At 44.2% G+C, this 20514-nt stretch overlaps 1 protein-coding gene across 3 annotated transcripts; it reads right to left on the bottom strand.

The window, feature by feature from the left end:
• Positions 1 to 1795: 1795 nt before the first annotated feature.
• Positions 1796 to 14828, bottom strand: LOC147219192 (KN motif and ankyrin repeat domain-containing protein 4-like). Of its 3 annotated transcripts, none has more exons than XM_086173280.1 (10): positions 14565 to 14828; positions 8581 to 8664; positions 7041 to 8498; positions 6080 to 6161; positions 5519 to 5851; positions 5285 to 5384; positions 4425 to 4644; positions 4191 to 4333; positions 2901 to 3101; positions 1796 to 2354 (listed from the first exon to the last, which is right to left on the bottom strand). In XM_086173280.1, the coding sequence occupies exons 2-10, from the start codon at positions 8597 to 8599 to the stop codon at positions 2262 to 2264; spliced, it is 2649 nt and encodes an 882-aa protein (XP_086029406.1). In that variant the 5' UTR covers positions 8600 to 8664; positions 14565 to 14828; the 3' UTR covers positions 1796 to 2261. The 3 variants fall into 3 exon arrangements, with proteins under 3 accessions (XP_086029406.1, XP_086029409.1, XP_086029408.1); XM_086173283.1 differs by having other exon boundaries at positions 6092 to 6161; positions 14565 to 14827; XM_086173282.1 differs by lacking the exon at positions 14565 to 14828 and adding an exon at positions 9215 to 9347.
• Positions 14829 to 20514: the final 5686 nt, after the last annotated feature.

Consider the following 20514-nt stretch of genomic DNA (forward strand, 5'->3'; position numbering starts at 1 on the left):
AAACAGAAACATTATATCCACGCTCCAGGAGTACCAAAGTATTTTTGTTTAATACTACTTTATACTTTCACTTCACTACATCCAAGACTGGGAAATACCATTATTTACTTCCCGACAATGGGTGGAAGTAATTGGGTGTTACTTCCCGACAATGATATATATCAGAATGCTATTTCACCTTGTGTGAAAGGAACCGTGTTAATTCATAATTTTCAATTCGGTCCCACCACTATCATCATTTATCAGCTAAAGAGCTAAATTGAATAAAAGTCTAGAAGTTCACCAGCTGGTTGGAAAAAATGCTGTGCATCGATTGATATTTCCCATGATCAAATTAGAAAAGGGGGAATCTCTCACAGACATCAATATCAAATTACCCTGCATTTATATATATTTAAATAAACCGGCGGTTGAGTTTCTCTTTACTGTCCGAGTGTTGCTCATTCAGCCACTGCAGAGCCATTCATCAGCAGACTGAAAAGCAAACGTAGATGAGTCCAGTCCATTACATCTATTAAACCCCAGCACAATCAATTGTCTTCAGTCCAGACTTCCTTGTCACTCAGCTCATTAGAGTAATTTGCATTGCACCGCCGGCAGTACAGCGGCACATTGTCAGCATTTCTGCGTCAAACCGAAAAAAGGTCCTTGGTTTGATTCCGACGGGAGGGGGGGGGGTCTCTTTGCGTGCGAAGGATGCACGTGCTGTCCAAAAAGATGCAGTACGTTCACCGAATGATTGGGATCGACCGACGACCAGTCCAGGGTGAACCCTCGCTTCTCTCCCAGTGACAGCTGGGATAGGCTCCAGCATCCCCCCGCGACCCTGACTGCAAGATAAGCGGTATAGATAATGGATGGTATTACGCCATAGCAGACGAAGGTTCTGCACAATCAACGTGTGAGCAAGGGCGCCCATTTGTCACTATCAAGCTGTCGATCATTTCTTGACGTGAGTTATTTGGTTGGAAAGCAAAAGATGTTTACTTGAAGATGTACTTCTTGAAGTGTTTTGTGTACAAGAAATTTATTTGTGATGCTAACTGACCTTTGGTAGGAGGGAACGTCTTCCTTTGTGTGTGTGAGTTTCTATGATTGTTCAGAATAATTACAACTGCACCAATGCTAGAAAAATCCCTCTGAGAAATTGGTTGTTTTTATCGCCGTCATCCTGCCCCTTTCCCGTCCTGACACGCGATCCTGTTTTTTTGATTCGTGCTGCAAATATAATCTCAAGTCCTCAGTCTATAGATAAAACTCTGGCCTCCGCTGCTCTCGAGGGATCAGGGAAACAGGGGCCACTCCAACACATCTGCTCCCACGCCTGACTGGGTCATTTTACCTGCCGTGCAGCTGGATTGCAGGTGAATCCCATCGCATCCCCTCAGCGGGATTAGCAATTCGCCGGGTGTCGTGTCTATAATTGTATGTCACACTTGAAAGGGATTAGATCAAATCCCTTGGATAGGCTCTATTTAGAATTCCAAATGTATGTATGTATATTGTTGTTTTCCTTTGAGCGAATCATTGTGTGAGCACAATAATGAAGGAGCTCTGCCACCTTGTGGTCAAGTTTCTCCTCGCAGCGCTAAGACTTTTAAAGATGTGTTTGAAATTCATCCTGACATCCTTAACCACTCTATTTAAATGTATGTTTGTGCCGCGGGGGAATGGAGGGAGGTGCTCCTGTAATATGTGATTACAAAGACGGTCAATGCATTGAAATTGCAATGTTCAGTAAGTGGAACTAGCTTGACTTCCACTCAGCTTCTCATGCAATGCAACCCTGCTTTCGGTGATTTAATTAGTTTTATTGAAAATTGTACTGTTGCTTAAAAAAAAAAAGCTTAATTGAACTTTTTTTTTTTTTAAATCTGAAACAAACAAGCACTTTTTAAATTTGACTTGGCAGAAAGACTTTAGGACAATACAATACAAGCAATACAAGCTGTTTGGGGCTCTGCACAGATTAAACATAACTATGAACAGAAACAGTGCAGGCAAAATAAAACAGCATGTTTACCGTATGCTGAATCAGTAATCATAGCAAACACATGTATGTTGTGGATGATGCAGTCCTGGTATTTAATATATACAGTACTGTAAATCTCAGGCCAATGCCAATGCTCATCAGCACAGAATTCAATAGCAATTTAGTGAAACCCTCCGTCCAATCAACATAAAGCATCGACATGAAATTGGTCTCCGAGAGCTCATGTAAGAGGTCCCTGCTGGGCGGTTCGCTCTAAAACCCTTCGTCGCTACAGAGCTCGAGCTTTAGCGTGGGCTTGCAGCAGGGCCACCGTGTCGGCGTGAGAGCCCTGCGTGGCGATGGTGAGGGCGGTTTGACCGCGCTGAAAAGGGGGGGGGGGGGAGAAGAAATAGGAAATTAAAACCAAGTAGTGTCAAGAGGTTACTGGTCTTTTTTTTTCTCTCCCTTATACTCTCATGGTAAACGATTGTTTACCTTGAAAGCAGCCGGATAGATGGAGCATGACAACCCCCTGTCCTCCCCGCCCAGATTTATTCACTTCCTCCAGCGGCACATAAAGAGCAATTAGCTGATTACCTCATTCAACCGTAGGAATATTTATCCCGCTTTTCTGACTAATCCTGGAAAAAAAAGCTGCTTCCGGCAGCCTCTCGGTCAAAGTACATCCATACACACTAAATATCAACATTTTATTGTAGCCATGTCTCTTTTTGCCGTTGAACTGAATTACTGTCCAATCAAAATGTCAAATGTAATGAACTCATCGCTCTCTAAGGAGCGATTGTGAGCGAATACAATCCAACAGTCTGAATGGATGGTTGAAACAGAGCAGACTACTCGCGCTACTTCTCAATCTTTCGTTCCCGCCGGCGCATTTCCAGATGATGACTACGCGTCGCCTTATCACCTTGTCGGCCAGAGCGAGGTCGCACTGGCTCCGCTCCAGCAGCAGCCGTGCGACGTGCGTGTAGCCCCTCTCAGATGCGAACATCAGGGCCGTGGTCCCCTGGCCATCCTGGATGTTAGCATCCGCTCCGCAGCTCAGCAGCAGGCGAACCATCACTACTCGCCCGTGTCTCACAGCCAAGTGCAAAGCTGTCTGGCCCGTCTGCGTAAGAAGAACAGATTATCCGTCCGAGCAGGTAAATGCAGATCTGTCTTTATATCGCTCCGTTGTGGCCTTTATTTTGCTTTGAATGATTTTTGTCTGAAATTCCATGCTTCAACAAATCACTATTTTGTAATCCGGAGTCCTGTTAAGCTAAGAATCAGACAACACGAGCCAAATATGCTTCAACTTTATCCCGTGGTTTTCTCCTGTCACGCCACTGATCATCTGAGTTTGTTCCAACCAAGGTGGTCTGACGAAACCTAATCTCTTTTACTCTCTGGGATCAGCCCCTCTAACACAGTGAGTCCACGAGACCCCTGGCCGCGGCTACATCCGTATTAAAACGTAAACGGAAAGGACAAAATTCCCAGGGGGCCGCCATCGATGAGTGAAACTGTAATCGGAGGATTGTTTGGTTGATCGTCGTGCTCTCCTGAAACCCTGCCAACATATCCTGGAGCAAAACGCATATAAATCCCAGAAGAGGTCCATGTTATTGTGTAAATTGTATGTGATTGTGGATACATGAATGATGCTATAATGCTACACTAGCATGCGCTATTTAAGTAAGTCTTCATTTTTCAGCTAGCTGTGGTTTTGCTGTATCATTTTTCCACACTACTAGTTCCCTAGCCTGTTTCACCAAGTTAACACTAACACTTGTTTGTTTACCGCTCCGATACCGGAGCTCTTGGGGTACCTCAGGGATCCAGCTTGGGACCATTTTCACTTCGTATGCAAGTGATTTAAGGCCAAAATGAAGAACCAAAGACTTTCCCAATTGATATTCTGGAAGGTTTTTGGGGACATTGACGACATATAATGTTCCTGAGCTAAAGAGCAACGAAAGTAAAATAATAAGCATCTGTCCAACTCACTCTGTGTTGACAGCTGAAAGCTAATTTTCTGTGTGGCAAGTTTAAATCCAAGCTCTTTCCAGGCAATTGGGAACTCAGTCTACTAACTTATCATTTATATGAATTCTGTCTTTCCTGTTATGAAAGTAATTTATGCTCAGACTTGACTGAATTAAGCAATACATTCAACATATGTTTCACACCAACGTGTTGCATTTGAATCAGTTACCTTGCTGGAGCGGATGTTGATGTTCCCTTGCTCCATGAGCCTGCGAACCACCTCCATGCCAGCGGGGCCGTCGGGCGCCGTCAGGGAGGCCAGCATCACCGTTGTATAGCCAGCTTTGTTCTGAAGGTTGACATCACACACACCTGCATCACAAGAAAACAAATTCCTATTCAGTGAGAACACTGTGCAGCGACTTCACGTGTGTAGCCGATACTAAGCGGTTCACGGGAGTACCTGTGTCAAGCAGAAGGCCGACGATGCTGTAATTGCAGTGGGACACGCTGTAATGCAGAACTGTGTTCCCGTTGTCGTCGGCCAAATTCATTAAGAAGGCCAGCAGTGACGGGGTTGACTTTTTCACCTCTCTCAGGTACGCGGACACTCTGCCGGCGTCCGAGGCCTCCTCTGCCGCCGTGCCGAACCAGTTCTCGAACAAATCCACGAGGGCCTTCCTCTATGATATTCAGAGAGACGGGAATTCGAATGAAGCTGGAGATGGGATTAGGTAAGAATCCACTAAATGACGAGAAAAGTCAATTGCGTGAGGGGGGGCGGGTGCCGTTTCTCTTGTAGATGAGGTGGAAATCACAGGTAAGAGCGGTGACGTGCGGTGAGGTTCATGGCTGGTGAGGCAGGAAAACTGTGTGCCTCACTAAGTGGCTCTATGCAGCCGTTGAATGAGTGACACACAGAGAAACAGGCTTTGTATGAATCCCCGTGCAAACGGGGTTCCTTCGACGGGCGCCGTAGCTGCGGAGATTCACGAGAAGGGCTCGGCATGCAATGCACTCTCAGAAAGCAATATGTTCATAGTGCGGAGGAGTAGTTTAGCCATTATTGCGCAATCTACATTGAGGCTCAACGTTCGGCATCCTCACCACACGTCCCTTCTCAGTATTTGAACAGTAAATGTGAAAATCCAGTCAAAAAAAAGTCAAAAACTACTGCAGTTCAATTGAAATAAAGTGCAAAAAAACGACCATTTTATTCTTTTTTCATTTGTCATTTTTTTCTTTCCAAGATTGCCAGGTGAGGCACAGCCTCTCCTGCCTCCGCTGACTGCACGTCACCGGGTAAGAGAGAGGACCACATACCATGTCGTCATTTGGATTCTCCATGTTGTCCATGTGATCATTGAGGAAGTGACAGGCTGTCATAAACTCTGCATTCACAATTTCGTCAGCGGAGAGTGAGCTGGTGCATTGAGAGAGGAGCAAACGAAAGTTTGACGTCGAGATTAAACACAACACACGTCTTTCTTAGAAGCATAAACCACGCGATTAGATTTCCGATCAGACACCGATGTGTTTTCCATTGCGGTCCCTCACCGGCCCCTGGTGCTTGTCTCTGAGCCAGAGTTGTCCTCCATCTGTTCTCCTGCGGGCTGCGGTTTCATCTTGCCCATTTTTTCCGGATCCTCGGCCTGGACGGCCGCCACGCCTCCATCTGCCCGCCCCGATGCAGTTCCTCGCGATATCATCTGTCCGTCTGCGATTATTTGCCCTCTTCCTTCCATCCCCCTCTTCCCCGGGTTCGCCTCCACCTGGGCGGCAGCCATCTCCTCTGGGCAGACGCTGCTCTCCTTTTGCTCTGAGCCGCCGTGAACGTTTTCCTTCACGCCGTCCTGCTCGAACAGACCTCCGATGGATGTCGTTGTGTGCCTTTAAAATATTCAACATGACAACAGTTCGGAAACTTAATTAATTAAAAGTATTTATTTATTCATTTTAGTTAAATTTATTTCGCGATATCAAGTTTTTTAACAGTGTTTTGAATGTAATATCCATTTTAATTACTCCCTGAGTGTGTATTATAAATTACACAGAATCATAAAGAAGAACCAAGCCTTAGAGAGAACCTTAAAAAAAAATCAATAATCATGTATTTACGTATTAACAAACCCTTCAATCACTGCAGCGGAATTCTTTGTCATCTTGGTACGTTCCTCAGTCTTCCTGGTGAATCCGGAGGCTGCAGGAAACGTAAACATGGCGATTGTTATCAACTTTGCTGGACGTCTCACCTTCGTCAAAGATCCTCTGTTTTTTTGCGTGCAACCATACCTGAATGCCGAATGCAAATATATTGTTTATGATTTAATTTGATATCTTACATGCTTATTTCCAATAGACTATCGTCGTGCTGAAAGTTAGGGATCTCTAATAACCACTTCTATTAGGTCTCCTGAATCCTCATGTTTATTTCTATTAGGCTTTGAGACATCGCTGATAAGGAACAATCGTTGGTTTATAAATATAGTTGTGTGTTTGAAGCTGTACGTGATAATATGCCGACTTTGGAACAACAAAAAGGTCCGCGTAATTGGATAAAGGCAAGCGACCTGATTTAGCTGCATTTTCCTTTATTAAAATTTAAATAAGCTTGTGGATTAAATTTGAATAAACAGTGAGGCTCCCTGGGTACAATAAGCCCCCCTCATTTAACCCTTGAATAAAATCCCCGGAGTGGAAAAACAGGTCTGAAAGACTTCATAGTAGAATTTGAAAATGCGCTGTGACTGTATGTCTACCTCTGAATATAACCTTTATTTCTAGGCCTGCTTCTCATTAAAAGGACAGGCAGTTATGTTTTTGCTAAAAATCCATTTCACCGTTAAAAGTAGCCTCCTTAAGCCACACGCTTTCCTCTTCGAGGTGGATTAACGTGATTCGTAAATGTTCGAGTGCAATTAGATCAGGCTTATTCTTTTGATTCAACACATTTTTAAGTCACATTGATAGCTATGGAAAAGTTTTACGGTAAATTAACCAGACGTATCGGTTTGACCTTGAAGGAATCGGTATAGAATCATGTGGAGGCCAAAAGACGGAGCTTCTGTGACTGGAATACCTTCGTGTTCCTTGTCGCCTCCGAGCTGAGCGCAGTGGGAGGCCAGGATGTTGACCAGCTCCATCATTTCCTGCTGGAGGGAGGTGACTTTGGCGTTCTGCTGAAGACATTTTTCCTCTTCCGTTGACTCGCTGCCTGAACGCAAACACTCCCACTGCTGATCCAGGAGCCTCTTGATCTTATTTATATGTTGGATGATGACCGCGGTGTCACCTCTCCCTGCTGCTGCCGCAGCGTCCGAGGGTTCCACGGTCGCCGGCGGACTTTTTCCGGTGCGATCGACAAGGCACACCTGGTGTCTCTCCTCATTCGTCGTCGTAGTTCTCGCGGTGACGACCGCACCCGGGCTTCTCGGCCTCGCTGTCGTCTCATCCGCGTCCTGGTCCGTCGCCGCCGCCTTCCCCGCGCGCAGACGCGCAGCAGGATCCCCGGTCAGGTCCTCGGCGTTCTCGCCGTTCCTGCTCCTTTCCTTCTGCTGTCCTCTCAGCAGCCCGGAGACCCTCTGGAGTTCCAGGCCGGCCTCGTGAAGCTTCTGCTCCAGCACGGCCACTTTGGCCTGTAGGGACGTCACCGTCAGCAGCTCATCCAGGTCCGTGCTCATCCTCCACTCATGGGTGGTGTTGCCAGAGTCCCCGTTTACACTGTGACTCGCGGGTAACGTGCCGTGGCTTTCGTGCCGGGACCTTTTAACGTCCGCGGCACTGTAGTGGCAGCCGGTCCCATTCACGGACGGTCGGGCTTGGGGGTTTAAGCCGAGACGGAGCCTTTCTCTTTCCTCCTGGAGAATGTGGATCTGAGCACGTAGATCCGGAATCACCCTCACCTCCATCTCCAGCTCCCCGATGCGCTCGAGCGCCTCGGTCAGACGCCTCATCAGCCCCGCGGTGTCCTGGTGGCGAGGGCCGCCCGGCGAGTGGAAGATATCCTCACACGAGGTGTTCCTGCCTCCCAAGTGATCCCTTGAACTTCGGAGGCTGCCGGATTCTTCGGTGGATTCGGAACCTTGTCTCAGCAGCACGGTGAGCGGCAGGCTGGTGGCACGGAGGAGATGAGGTCTGATGTGTTCGCCCAGGGGTTGCTCGTCGAACTCCCTGATCCTGGCCTCCATTTCCGCCAGCGACGTGAGGCCCCTCGAAGAAACGGCCGACCTGGGATCGTACGCCCAGCCATGCTGGTGGTCATCTGACAGTTGCGACCTCGGGCCAAGAGCTCCGGTTGATCCCCAGGGACTTGGACGGTAGCCACACCCCGAGGGGTGGATGTGTCTGGGAAGAGTGCTGGCCCGCGGGCCCCGGTTACGACGGTGGATAGGAACTCTTTTGATCGTGTTGCCTTTCTCGATGTCGTCTACATATTTCAGAAAGTCCAGGTCAAGTCGAAAGCCATATGGTGTTTCTACCGAGTAAGGGGGCTTCCCCTTAATCCCGGCCTCCGTTGCTTTATAAGGCAAAATATTCCCTGTAATCGTTAAAAAAAGGATTTTAAAACACGATCAGGCATGACTTTTTCTCTAATCCAGCATTGAATGGAACTCACTTACCATTCTGTCTTTCCATCATATTGCTGCCAGAGATAGTTTCCAAAACAATTTGTTGTCACATTATCCAGTGGGAGTTTTTTGTATCTGACAAAAGACGAGAAACAAAGTCAAACGGGGGGGGGGATTCATTTTAGCAAGCGTCGTAAAAAAAATGGAAAGTGAGGCTATCTCATAAAATAAAGCGTACCGCCCCCCCCCCCCCCCAAAAAAAAATAAACAGATGGCGTTTGATTTCTTTCGGAGTCACTTGAGGTTTCACCGCGGTATTCTTAGTATGACACTGGTTCTGTCGTACAAAACTAAATGGGAGCTCGTCGTGTACGACGATTCTGCTTTCTCGTGTTTCGGTCTGGCCCTTTCCTGTTCATTGGCGCGTCCAATTACTGAGCCAGAGCGCAAAACAATAACATCCAATTAGATTTTATGCTTTCGCCCTGGTTCTCACACTGTCGCCATTTCATTTCTTTCCATGCGTCGGGATGCTATTATTCAACAGCACGCTTGATGTTGATTTAATTACAGCCCTGCCATCCAGAGGGAGAAACATTCAAAAAAAACTTTTGAATGTTTCGGCTCTGCAGCGGAGAAAAATATACTGCTGCAGACATAAATACAAAGTATTTCTCTGACTCACTACTTTGCTCCCTTCCTGTTCCACGTCTCCGGTTCCCTTCTTTCGGATCACTCGTTTGCTCTCTCTCTTAAACCCCAGGACTTTTCGGCGATCCGATGTATCGACGATAAAATTCGCCGCCTATGTATTTAATGTCGTCATCTGTCTCGCAGCGTCTCCGCTCCCTCTTCACCTTCTTCTAGACCCTCTCCTCCCCCCCCGCCCTCTTCAGACCACCGTTTTGCCGTCCTCCGGAGGTACCGCAGGCACCAAAGCCACGGCCCAAAACAATGTCAGCTATGCAGTAAACAAGCGAGAACCACCGAGTGGGAAATTTGGCCTCCGTCCCGTGCTCCGCGTGAAGAAAGGCGACAGACGGCAGCACATCTGCACGGTCTGGTATCGTGTGTCACACTTTATTTCCAAACGGGCAGGTGTTTCTTTTAAGATGCACATAACTCATTTGACACAGTTACTAGCGTTGCTGTCGGCGTCTTAATGCGCGTAAAAATAAGTTATATTGTATTTCTATGGACTTTGGTTCCAGTTCACACGAAGAAAAAAAGCTCCACAAAACCTTGTGGAATTATTTTTAATCAGGAGTCAAGCAGGAATTCTAAACTTGGCTGGATAAGAATCAAATTTGGCCTGGTTCGGTCTTTGCTGTCAAGTTCTTTGTCTTTTTTTAAAAATCCAGCAACTAAATGCAAACAAATAGAATAGAATGTGCCTTTAATCGTCCCACAATGGGGAAAATTCACCATATTTTTATATAATTATTCACAAAATTGCTCTAATTACTGAATAATTTTTATGTGTATTTCATCTGATACAGAGTGACGACTCTCCAAGTGGGGGGTTTTAAGCGTTGACAGGAATCTTTCAGTGTTCCATATCACAACTCTAACTTTAGTCCTCCCACATGTGGGGGTAAATCTAAGAAGCACTTTTGTAGATTAGACAAAGACGTGTCTTCATTCTGAGGTGCAAACTGAAGAGCGCGCTCAGGTTGTGAGGGACCAATCTGAACAGAAACAAGCAAAAAGTATATCCATTTGACAAAAGCATGGACAAAGTAGGATGTTAATATTAAGGGAAACGAAAGGCGGCCGTCACTCTTGATTCAGTCGAATAGCCTTGCGACGGATCACCTGTCGCTGCAGAAACCGACATCAGCCAAGAGCATGGAGGTCACTAAGACAGCTGAACAGCTGAACAGCCACAATTTTACCTTAAACTTAGATGATCAACAGTCAGTTATAGTCGGGTGACATTTAGGAGGAAAATGAGAGATTGAATGGTTTGTTTGTCTCTATATGTGGCCCTGTGATTGACCGGCGGACGGTCCGGGATGAACGCCGCCATTCAGTCAAAGACGACGAGGATAGGCGCGCACACCCCATGAGGATTAAGTGGATATATAATGGATGGATTAAAAAAAAAAAAAAAAAAACCCGGTATATGTGTTCTATAGGCTGAGTTGACGGAAAAAGCCTGAGGCTGTTGGTCTGAGCGAGAAGGTTTAGCTTGTTCTCAAGGTTTTTTTTTTTTTTTGTTGGAGGCAGGGAGGGAGAGTCCAGTAACCACCCAGAATGCAGTTGTAAACTGCATTTTGTAGATTTAAACACAAAGTACAAATTACATGCGTTACTGTTCACTGATCATTTTCCTGTTCATCCAGTTGAATGGCTGAGAAAACAGAGGTCCCTGCATAGGATAATAAATCAAATTTTTGAATCACTTTTGGTTTCTATGGCGCTCCAGTGAACCATGGTCACACCTGTCATTTTAATATGTTGTGAGTTTGTCAGTTATAAATTTGTGCAGGCGGTTAAAGGCTCAATCTAACCAATCTCATATATCTCCATCACAGCGTTATCAATTTTCGGAGGACTTTATCAAACTGGTAGCACAAAGATAATACTATAACATTTAGTCACTATTAACCTGTGAATTCCAAGTCACTAATCATCGTTTCATGTTTTAAACACAAGTTAAAAAAGAAATTGGTGTTGAAGTTGCTCCGCACTAGAGATGAACTGGGTTCACTGTGTCCCTAGATTACTGCTTGTTCACATAAAAACACTCTCTACAATATACAATCTGACCGGCCAAGTACGGCAAACCGCTCATTTTCTCTCGAGACCGATGTCTGAAGGTATAATGGGCTCTTCCACCATTGTGGCAAAAACCATATGTTGTCGTCCAAGATAGCTGACCTTCTCCGGCGCACACAAACTCGTGTTTTTGTGTGACTCAGATTGCGGTTGTGACAATTTGGTGAGCTGAGCTCGGGGTATGTAGCGATAAACAACTAGTCGAGATAAAATAACGCCATCTAAATTCTTTTTGGGGATTTTTTTGAATTTAGTGTCAAACGGCCCGCTGGGGTACTTTTAAGACCACACAGATCGGTGTGTAAACAATCACAGGATGTAACTTCAATGTGAACTTAATCAAAACCTTGAACAGATGATTTATTTCCTGCTGTCAGACAAACTAGTGGGATTCTCATACTTACATGTATATATAGACATAGATTTCTGACCAGTGTCACCACACAGGAAGCAATATAGCAATCGTGTCGGCCGATTCCGAAAAGTCTTTCCCAAACTCTCTCCGCATTTCTGTGGGACTTGTTTAATCGTCTGTGCCTGCAGCTGGAGCCCACCTCACAGGAAACCCCCCAACATCGGAGCACAAAATATCCACAACACCCCAAACAGGCCCCCGCTAAACGGAAGGCTGCTGCACGGCCCGGCCCCGCCGCACACACACTGGATCGGTTCCAAAGACAAGCATTGGAGCGGCTCTCGTTTTCACGGATTTTTGAAATGCAGCGTTTTCTTTGTATCCAGCTTAAGATCTCATCAGATTTCACTTTACGGGAATCTGACTGATTTTTTTTTTTTTTTTTCCCTTTTAAATCACATTTCTCACCCGTTCCCATAACACACACTGGATACCGGAGGTGCGCCCCGTCTCAAACGGGGCCTCGGGAGAGGGACACACACAAGCTTTTTACACTCTCTGTATCAGCATAAACCTCATAATCACATCTATCCACAGCATTCTTTACCAAAACCACAAATTAAATATGAACCCATGACAGAGCTGCAGGGGCCAAAGAAACAATTCTAAGGAAGGGATCATTTTAGATGTGTAACAAGAGTCTGTAGCCGTTGAAGTGCGGTTTAGCCTTTGATGATAATCAAAAACATAATGCTTATTTTTAGCAATGCTAATACTTCGGCATTCCAGCAGAGATGGTATGATCCACATTACTGGGGCGTTTAAGTCTCGAGCTGCTTTTTACAAATACTTTCAACCATGTAATAGGAATCTGTACTTTTTCCTTGGATTTTAAAAATGTGCCTGCTTGCTGCTTTATACATAATGTAGCCGTCTCTGCCCTCCAGGCATTGTGATGTCCAACCATAGGCATGTAGTTTTAAGAAATAGACACCGAAAGTAAAACCGAAACGATTGATCGGCCCCTAGTGGCAGCCACCAGCACGTGTAAAACAAAACTAAAACTGCTGCTCCCTTGATGTCAAAGTAGAAGCAGGATGGGGTTTTCTCTTGAAGTATTTGTTTGTCTGATAGGTTTGGTTTCGATCAAATTAATCGGATACATATGTGCCATTAAATAAACAGCTGTTCCGAGCGGCGCACTGCTGGACGTGAGGGCGTTTACTTTACATCGAGGTTGCGTTCAAGAAAGAGTCAGTGCTGGACGCGACACCGATGGGTTTGTTTTTAACTGACATTAGATTTCACAAATCGACCCCCCCCCCCCCCCACACACACACACACACACACACCTCTCCACCCATTCAGCTTTCATTGCTAAAAATAGAGGTGGAAACAATTACCGAGCCCTCAAAGGGTTCCTTCGCTACGCCAATCAAGTCTCCAACGGTTGTCCTCCACTCCGGGCACCCACAGGAGATGCTTTTGTTCAATACAAAGAAACTATTCTTGTTTTTCGAGAAATGGTCCACCACGTCCTAACGGCTAATTTGCTACATCTATCAAAAAAAAAAAAAAAAAAAAAGAATTCTGGTATGTCCACCCACTTCCATCTTCCCTCGGGTCTATATGTATGTGTTTCATTTCCTTTAGCCTCAACGGTAAATTCTGTTCAGTGCAAATTAACCAATTTGACCATAATAAACCAAAACTAGAGCCATCTATCACAGGCGGGGCTCGACAATGGACTTGCAAATTGCCGACGCGGTCGCCATCTTAAAATACAACCTAAACTTATTTATTCTCGCAACCCAGTCTCTTTTTCATGGGTTCGCGTGAGGTAAACACGCAGAGAGGATAAAGGGGCTGTCATCGCTTTGTCTCTGTCACACGCCCACCTGTAGTCCGACACCCTTTGCAGCAGGGGAAATGACTGACTACTGAAGGCTGGGGCTATAAATCCTAAACACGAGAACCTGAAAAGTTGTTTTTTTTTCTCTCTCTGTTTGTTCCATGGGTTCAGTGAGCTGAGGAAAAAATGTCCGCCCTGGGGGAACATTAAGGTATATGTATTCATATTGAAAAACACAAAACTTTCCCATTGTCTCAGTTCCCTTTCGCCGTGCATCCGTCTGCAAAGTATATATATCTACACGTTCCCAGAAAAATCATTCCTCCCCTTCGCTTTTTTGGCCGTACAGGCCGTGGTTTTTCCAGTGCATAACTCTTAACTCAGAGTAGACTCAGAAACCCAAGCCAACTGTTTTTAAAGCGTTTTTCTCCTTCAATCGCACATTCCTCTCTCATTCCTTTACGACTTTTATCGAATCCTTCAGGTTTCGCTTGTCCTCTTTTCATTTTCCAGGTTTTATCCCGGGATTCGAACCGCTCGAGTCGTCCTGGTTCACTTCCAACGGCAACAAGGTCGGAGTTGTCCTGATGCATCCAAGCCTCATTGTGCGGAGCCAAAGCTCGGAGGATGAAACAGCTGCCAGGGGGCTTCATGCGAGGAAGAACGCCACGGTATGTTGACAGCGAGAAGTTAAAATAGAAAGTGCACGCGCGTGCGTGTGCGTGCGCACGTCGCATCCATGTACCAGTGGCTAAATAACAAATAAAATGTAAACACATTTCAACATCTAATCTTAAAAAAAAAAAAAAAAAAAAAGTGGAAAATACTAGTCTCATTGGAATTCAGCGCAGGCACCCCGGAGTCCACTCCACACAATTTTGTTAAATCACTCCAGAGTTAAAAGCTTTTCGTAGCTTTAATTTAGATCTGCCGTTCCCGGATCGAAGACTTCTAAGGTTAACATTCAGCATCTCTGCTTTGATTGACAACCCAATCCCACGGTCCTCACCGGCAGCGGGGGTATGAGATGAATAAATCAGAGCTTACCTTGTGACATGTGTTCGGCAGTTCCCTCCACTTTGTCTTAGTGACAGTAAACCACAGTCTGCTCTGAGCACAGCTCACCCTGTCTGTCTGTCTGTCTGTCTGTCTGTCTGTCTGTCTAGCTCTCTGTCTGTCTGTCTGTCTGTCTCCGGGGAAAGCCAGGGGGTGCTGTCAGGGAGAGTGGCATGCCTTGAGTGTTTGATAGATGCCAATGTGCAGCCACTGCCATAACAGAAGCTGGGTTTGCCTGTGTGTAAGAGGAGAGCACGGAGCGGGGAGGGGCTTGCAAACATGCCTTCCTCTTGTGTGTTCTGCCCCGCAAGACTGACAAGTGAGTGGCCAGACATGAGGAACCCCCCCCTCACCCCCCCCGACCCTCCACCTCCCTTCCCTCAGACGGTAGCCAATGGGAATCCCAGCATGTAGGTAACCGGGAAAGACAGCTGCTTCTTTCGGATCCCCGGTGACAACATGCCACAGCGGGGGAGCATCTGGTGTGAAGTTAGAAGAAAAAAAAAAAAAACCCCTGACAACCTCACCGCGCGCCATTAATAATTATCTCAGATAACCCCGGTGTCGCCGCACTTCCTCGGAGACCCCCCGCGCACAGAATGTGTAACTCTACCCGCTGTTATGGGGTCTGTGCCCTATAATCAAGTAAACAGTGGGGGGAGCAGAAGGCTGGGTGCCATCCGTGGGGGCTAATTCTTTCACCGCATGCCGCTCATTCCTCATAGATCCTCTTTCAGCCTGTTACCGGCATCTTCCCCGTCCGCTCGAACATCAATATCTTCTGCTCCGGTCAAAAGGTACAATCGGACACTGTTGTTCAAAACTGTTATTTGCATTTAGATCCTGAATTTATAGACTGTATACGTTATCGTCGTTAGCGGTTACGGCGTACGAGGTTTGCACGCATACCCAGTCTGACTTTAAAACATTTATTATCCTTACTCTAATACTTTTCATTCAGTGTGACAGAAAATTTCAGATTAAACTTCAAGTCATTTCTGACAATTTCACAAGTCGGCATTATCTGTTCTTGCCGTCCGTCGGAGTGAAGCAATCAGAGCTCGGTGTTTAAATGTCAAAGGGGTCACTGAAGCGCCACGTGCCTCCGTGTCGGTGTAAAACCTCAGGAACAACTCCGGGGGAATTAGACACAAAGACACACACGTAAGATGACCTGATTAGAAAATCAACGTCATTAGTTGATTTATTCATCACATTCACACTGAAATGTCGTATTCCAAAAAAAATCACATACAAAGTGGTCAACTTTGTGATCACGATGGCGATCTCATCAGTTATCGTTCGATTGTTACATCTTCACTTATCACTCTCTGCATACTGTGAACCTCCAGGGGATTCCAAACCGTGCTTTTTTAAAACTGCAACGTTGCAATTCAATACATCGGTCAGTTGCTTTGGGCCAGACGATCATACCTAAAAACGCATTTCCATTAATTTTATAAAGATATTCATAGTTTCCAGTCGATGTTTCCCGAATGACTTCTTCGCTCCTCCGAGGTCCCCAGGTTTCCACGATTCTGGTGTGTGTGGTTTCACAACAGCTTTTGGATGCAGTGCCAGGAAATTTAAATGCACTTTCACGGATAACTCTGGTGATCCTTTGGATGTGCCTAGTTTTTATAAATCTATCTACAGGTTGAGTTTCGACTCTATTTTGTATTCCAGTTTTCGGATTTTTCCACGCTAAATGTCATAATTTGAGCATCCACGGGTGTGCGGACACTGTTAACCATCCCAGTAAAGGTATCCAGTATTATATGTTAACTGTGTGGGATGAAATTGTTGGACACAGAAAACTCGATTTTTTTTTTTCTGTTTGTTTTTTGGGTTTTTAAAAATGTTTGTCTTACAGCTAAAACACTTAAATGTATGCACACCTAGTAACCTCTTCGCTATTATTATTTTATCCATATTTTGGCCCGCCGGTGTTAATATTGAGTTTCACAAAATATCCTTCCAGAGCCGCTCACAAGTCCCATTCCCTAATTTATTTTTTTTCCCTTTATTCTTGGATTTATTAGATATCGCCTGTTTATTGTATCGCCCTCCTCTTTCTCCCCATGAATTTTCTTTCCGCGCGTGATAACTGTCTTTCCCATCAAGCGAAGCCTGGTATGTGCCCGAAAGCGAATAACAACATTCAAGACGATCCTAGTGAGAAGCTAAATAAACGGCAGGGGCGATGTTCGTGATTTGTCTACGACACGGTTGTGCAGGATCGTGGAGCGTCAACCCCCGTCCTGTGCCCCACCATGGATGGAAAAGGAATTAGCAAGAATTAGCAAGAAATACTCCTTTTCCATTACACAAGCAGACAACTGACTCCGAGAGGGATTGTGGTTTTTGACTGCAGGGAGAGAGGGAGAAAAAAAAACTCTTTATTGGCCAAATTACTGCTGACTGACTGACCACATACTGCAGAAAACTTCACCGAGGGGAAGAAATCTCGGTCTCCTGAAAGGCAGTTTCAAAGTGAGATTTAGAGTTGCATCACTTTCGAGGGTAAATGTGGGTTTTAAATCTGGATTTCGATTCACCTAAACTATTGGATGATTTGTTAATTATAATTTCCATATATAGACGTTTGAGGAAAACAACATGAAGAATAAATAAATTAAAAAAAAAAAACTTTTTCTAGCTGGCGGTAGCACAGCTTTGTACATTGAAGCCACCTCCTGGTGGAAGATGTAGATGGAGGTAAAGTTAAAAACTGCCAACAAAACATCCTCAACCGACAGGCAGGTGTGATATTTTCGGAGGTGGGAAAGCGTCGTCCGGACGACGGAGTATTGAAACAATATGAAAATCACTTGGTCGAAAATACCAACGCGCTTATAGCGGCACAAAAAATGTGAGTTTTGCAGCCACCTTAAGGAATATCAGCACAGACATCTTCCTGCCATTTAATAGCTGTTATGTAACTGTGCCTTGTGGTTAAAGGGAGTTACAGGTTCAGCTGTATTTGTATTGGCCTACAGAAACAGCAGTCATGTAACAGTGGCGTGTGAATCAAGATCAGCCATTTGACCAATGGGCCGTGGACCCCACGTAAGCCGAGCCGTCCCAGCGTAAATCGCTCAATGAAAGCAGTTTTTTTGACCGCTTGCGCCGACCACGTGTGTGAGACTTGGATGTTAAATAGGAAACTTGGAGTTTGTTTGTTTGGCAATTCAGATTGATTCAAACACAGCAGAGTTTGCATATCAATTAATTCAAAGTGTAGCGGTTGGTGAAACCAGGTAATTAAATATAAACCCCCCCTTAATTGAAATTAGAGCTAAATTAGAGAGTACCTTAGGTACAATTGACTCTCAGCTACAATAGTAGGTCAGACAGAGAGAGAAAAAAAACCTGCATTCGAACAGACATTCATTGTAATATTAGTATTTATTTAACCTTCATTAGATGACAGACTCAGCAATAAATTATCTTTAAAAAGTTTTTTTATCGAGATGAATAGTTGTAGAAGGGGAAAAATAAATATAGTTTTTTCCAAAATCAAAAAGGGTCTGTACTTTCTCTTCCTTGAATAACCTCGACATGCAACAATGTTCACGAACAATATGCTCTTGAAAAATGTATTTATGCAACGGCATAATAAATATTGTTAAATAATAATCAACATCCATAGCAGACTGAATAAGGTTTGTCTGTGTGTGGTGTGTGTGTGTGTGTGTGTGTGTGTGTGTGTGTGTGTGATTTGGCTGCTTGAATCACAGTAAACAGTCTGTGTGGGTGTCGATAAATATTTCAAACCGTTCTATCTCTGTTTTAGCAGTAAACAGAAGGCAAAGAAGAGAAAGCAGCAATAATTAACTTTATTTGTGTAGATCTGCATGAAGGCTTGAAAATAATCAATCGAATTACAAAAATGTCATTATAATCTCACTAGCTGTCACCGTCGATAGGGTTGCTGTAAGAAAAACTGCAGAGCTAGGATGTGAATAACTGTGAAATTTGTGAAAGAGTAAAATATTCCAGAACAGCAGACTTTGACAAAGCAATCCTGTCAAGCTCCAGGGTGTTGCTTCATCCCTTTCCCAGCTCCGACTGTTCAGATGGGAACCCCTGGTTATCTTAAGTAGCTGTGGGAAAAAGTGTAACGCCACCATTTTTTCCCTGTGGTTTATGAAGAGGGGTCCAACGGAATCCGGAGCGGTGCTCTCCGTTAGGCCGAGATTTACGACCCGTAGGGACTTGAGCGCAAGAGAAATGTACTGGAGAACAGAATACACTGATTAGAAATATAGCATTTTGTGCAATAATTCTCCATTTGTGTAATAGTTCCACTGTCTTTCCTGTGCAGTAACCCTGATTTATACACATAAATACTGCATGTAATCGTATACATGTAGTTGTAAATGCACATGTAGGGTAAATACATTACACATATTTTTACATAACTTTAACTTTAACTTAATTTTTTTCTTTGGATCGTGACCCTTTTTTATTTACTATTTTATTCTTTATTTGTATATAGAGTTCTTTTTTGATTCTTCTCCACTTTACTCAGGAGCTGCTTTCAACAAAAAAAAAAAAAAAAAAACACCTTTGGAGATCAATAAAGTATTCTGATTCTGATTTGTGCAATATATAATACACCCAAGAAGTTCCAGCAAGAAGATCTTTCTTTGTGGAGTCTGTTTGTTCTCCAAAAATATGCAGTAGGTTCACTGAAGAGCCGTAATTTATCAAACTGACCACATCCGGTCTGTTTTGCCTTTTTATCCGGCCCGCCCAACTGTTTTCTTTGAATATTTTGAGAAGTATTTTCAATCAATATTGAATTTAGAGACCCCTTATTTTTTCCTTTTGTTTAATTTTGTACCGATGATTACATCCAAAACAATGTTGATACATTTACATAATCATGAATGATTTTAAAGTTGAAATAAAATGCCAAAAAAATAAAACATTTAGATTTTCATTTTGTTGAATTCACATGATACCTAGTTGGCCTGCGCATAAAAATTAGATAAGAAATGTGGCCCACCAGTCAAAATAATTGCCCACCCCTGCTGTAGGGTATTGATAATAAATAAATGAACTAACCAATGAATGTGTCCAGAGCATATAACCAGACCTGCCTAAAAACAGCAAAGAGCCAAACATAAAAAGAGAATATGTGTTTCTTTACATACATATATAAAGAGAATATCTGTTCTGTATATTTCCTGTGCATCCTGTATTTGCAAGTGTTATTTGCAGTCCTCATGTCCTCTATTGTAAGTCGCTTTGGATAAAAGCGTCTGCCAAATGTAATGTAATGTAAATAAGACCTTATGCTCCCGGCAGAGAGCTGCGTTTCCTCTAATACAAACCTACTAGCAGTACCTTTTGCTCACTCTAAGCGATCTCAGGCAAAACTGTTCTCAGTTCTACTACCTCAGTGGTGGAACAAACTTCCAGAAGCAACAAGACTAGCATCATCTATCTCAACCTTCAAGAAACAGGTAAAAACTGTTCTCTTTCAGGACTTTTTACTGCGCTGATGCCCCAGATCAGGTTAGGCAGCAAGTTAGGCTATGCAGTGTGTGTGTGTACGTTTGTGTATGTCTTGTCAAAAAAAAAAAAAAAAAAAAATTAATAACCCAAGCTTACTGTTCTGTATATTTCCTGTGCATCGTGTATTTGCAAGTGTATTTGCAGTCCCTATGTCCTCTATTGTAAGTTGCTTTGGATAAAAGCGTCTGCCAAATGTAATGTAATGTAATGTAATGTAATGTAATGAAACTACTGTATAGGGTGATGATGGGCATTACAGCATCAAACATCCCACTGCTCATTGGATGAATAATAACTCATTGGGTTACTTGTTCCCTGCTTAACAATTTGATATCAATCTTCACCACCACGCTGGTTATCTGACCTTTACCCGATCAATTCCTAATATGCCCCCCCCCTGACAAACCGCACCGGT

This window comes from Fistularia commersonii, chromosome 25, assembly GCF_037954325.1.
Source record: "Fistularia commersonii isolate RoL2024-O1a breed Wild chromosome 25, RoL_Fcom_v1.0, whole genome shotgun sequence".
NCBI classification, from domain to species: domain Eukaryota; kingdom Metazoa; phylum Chordata; class Actinopteri; order Syngnathiformes; family Fistulariidae; genus Fistularia; species Fistularia commersonii.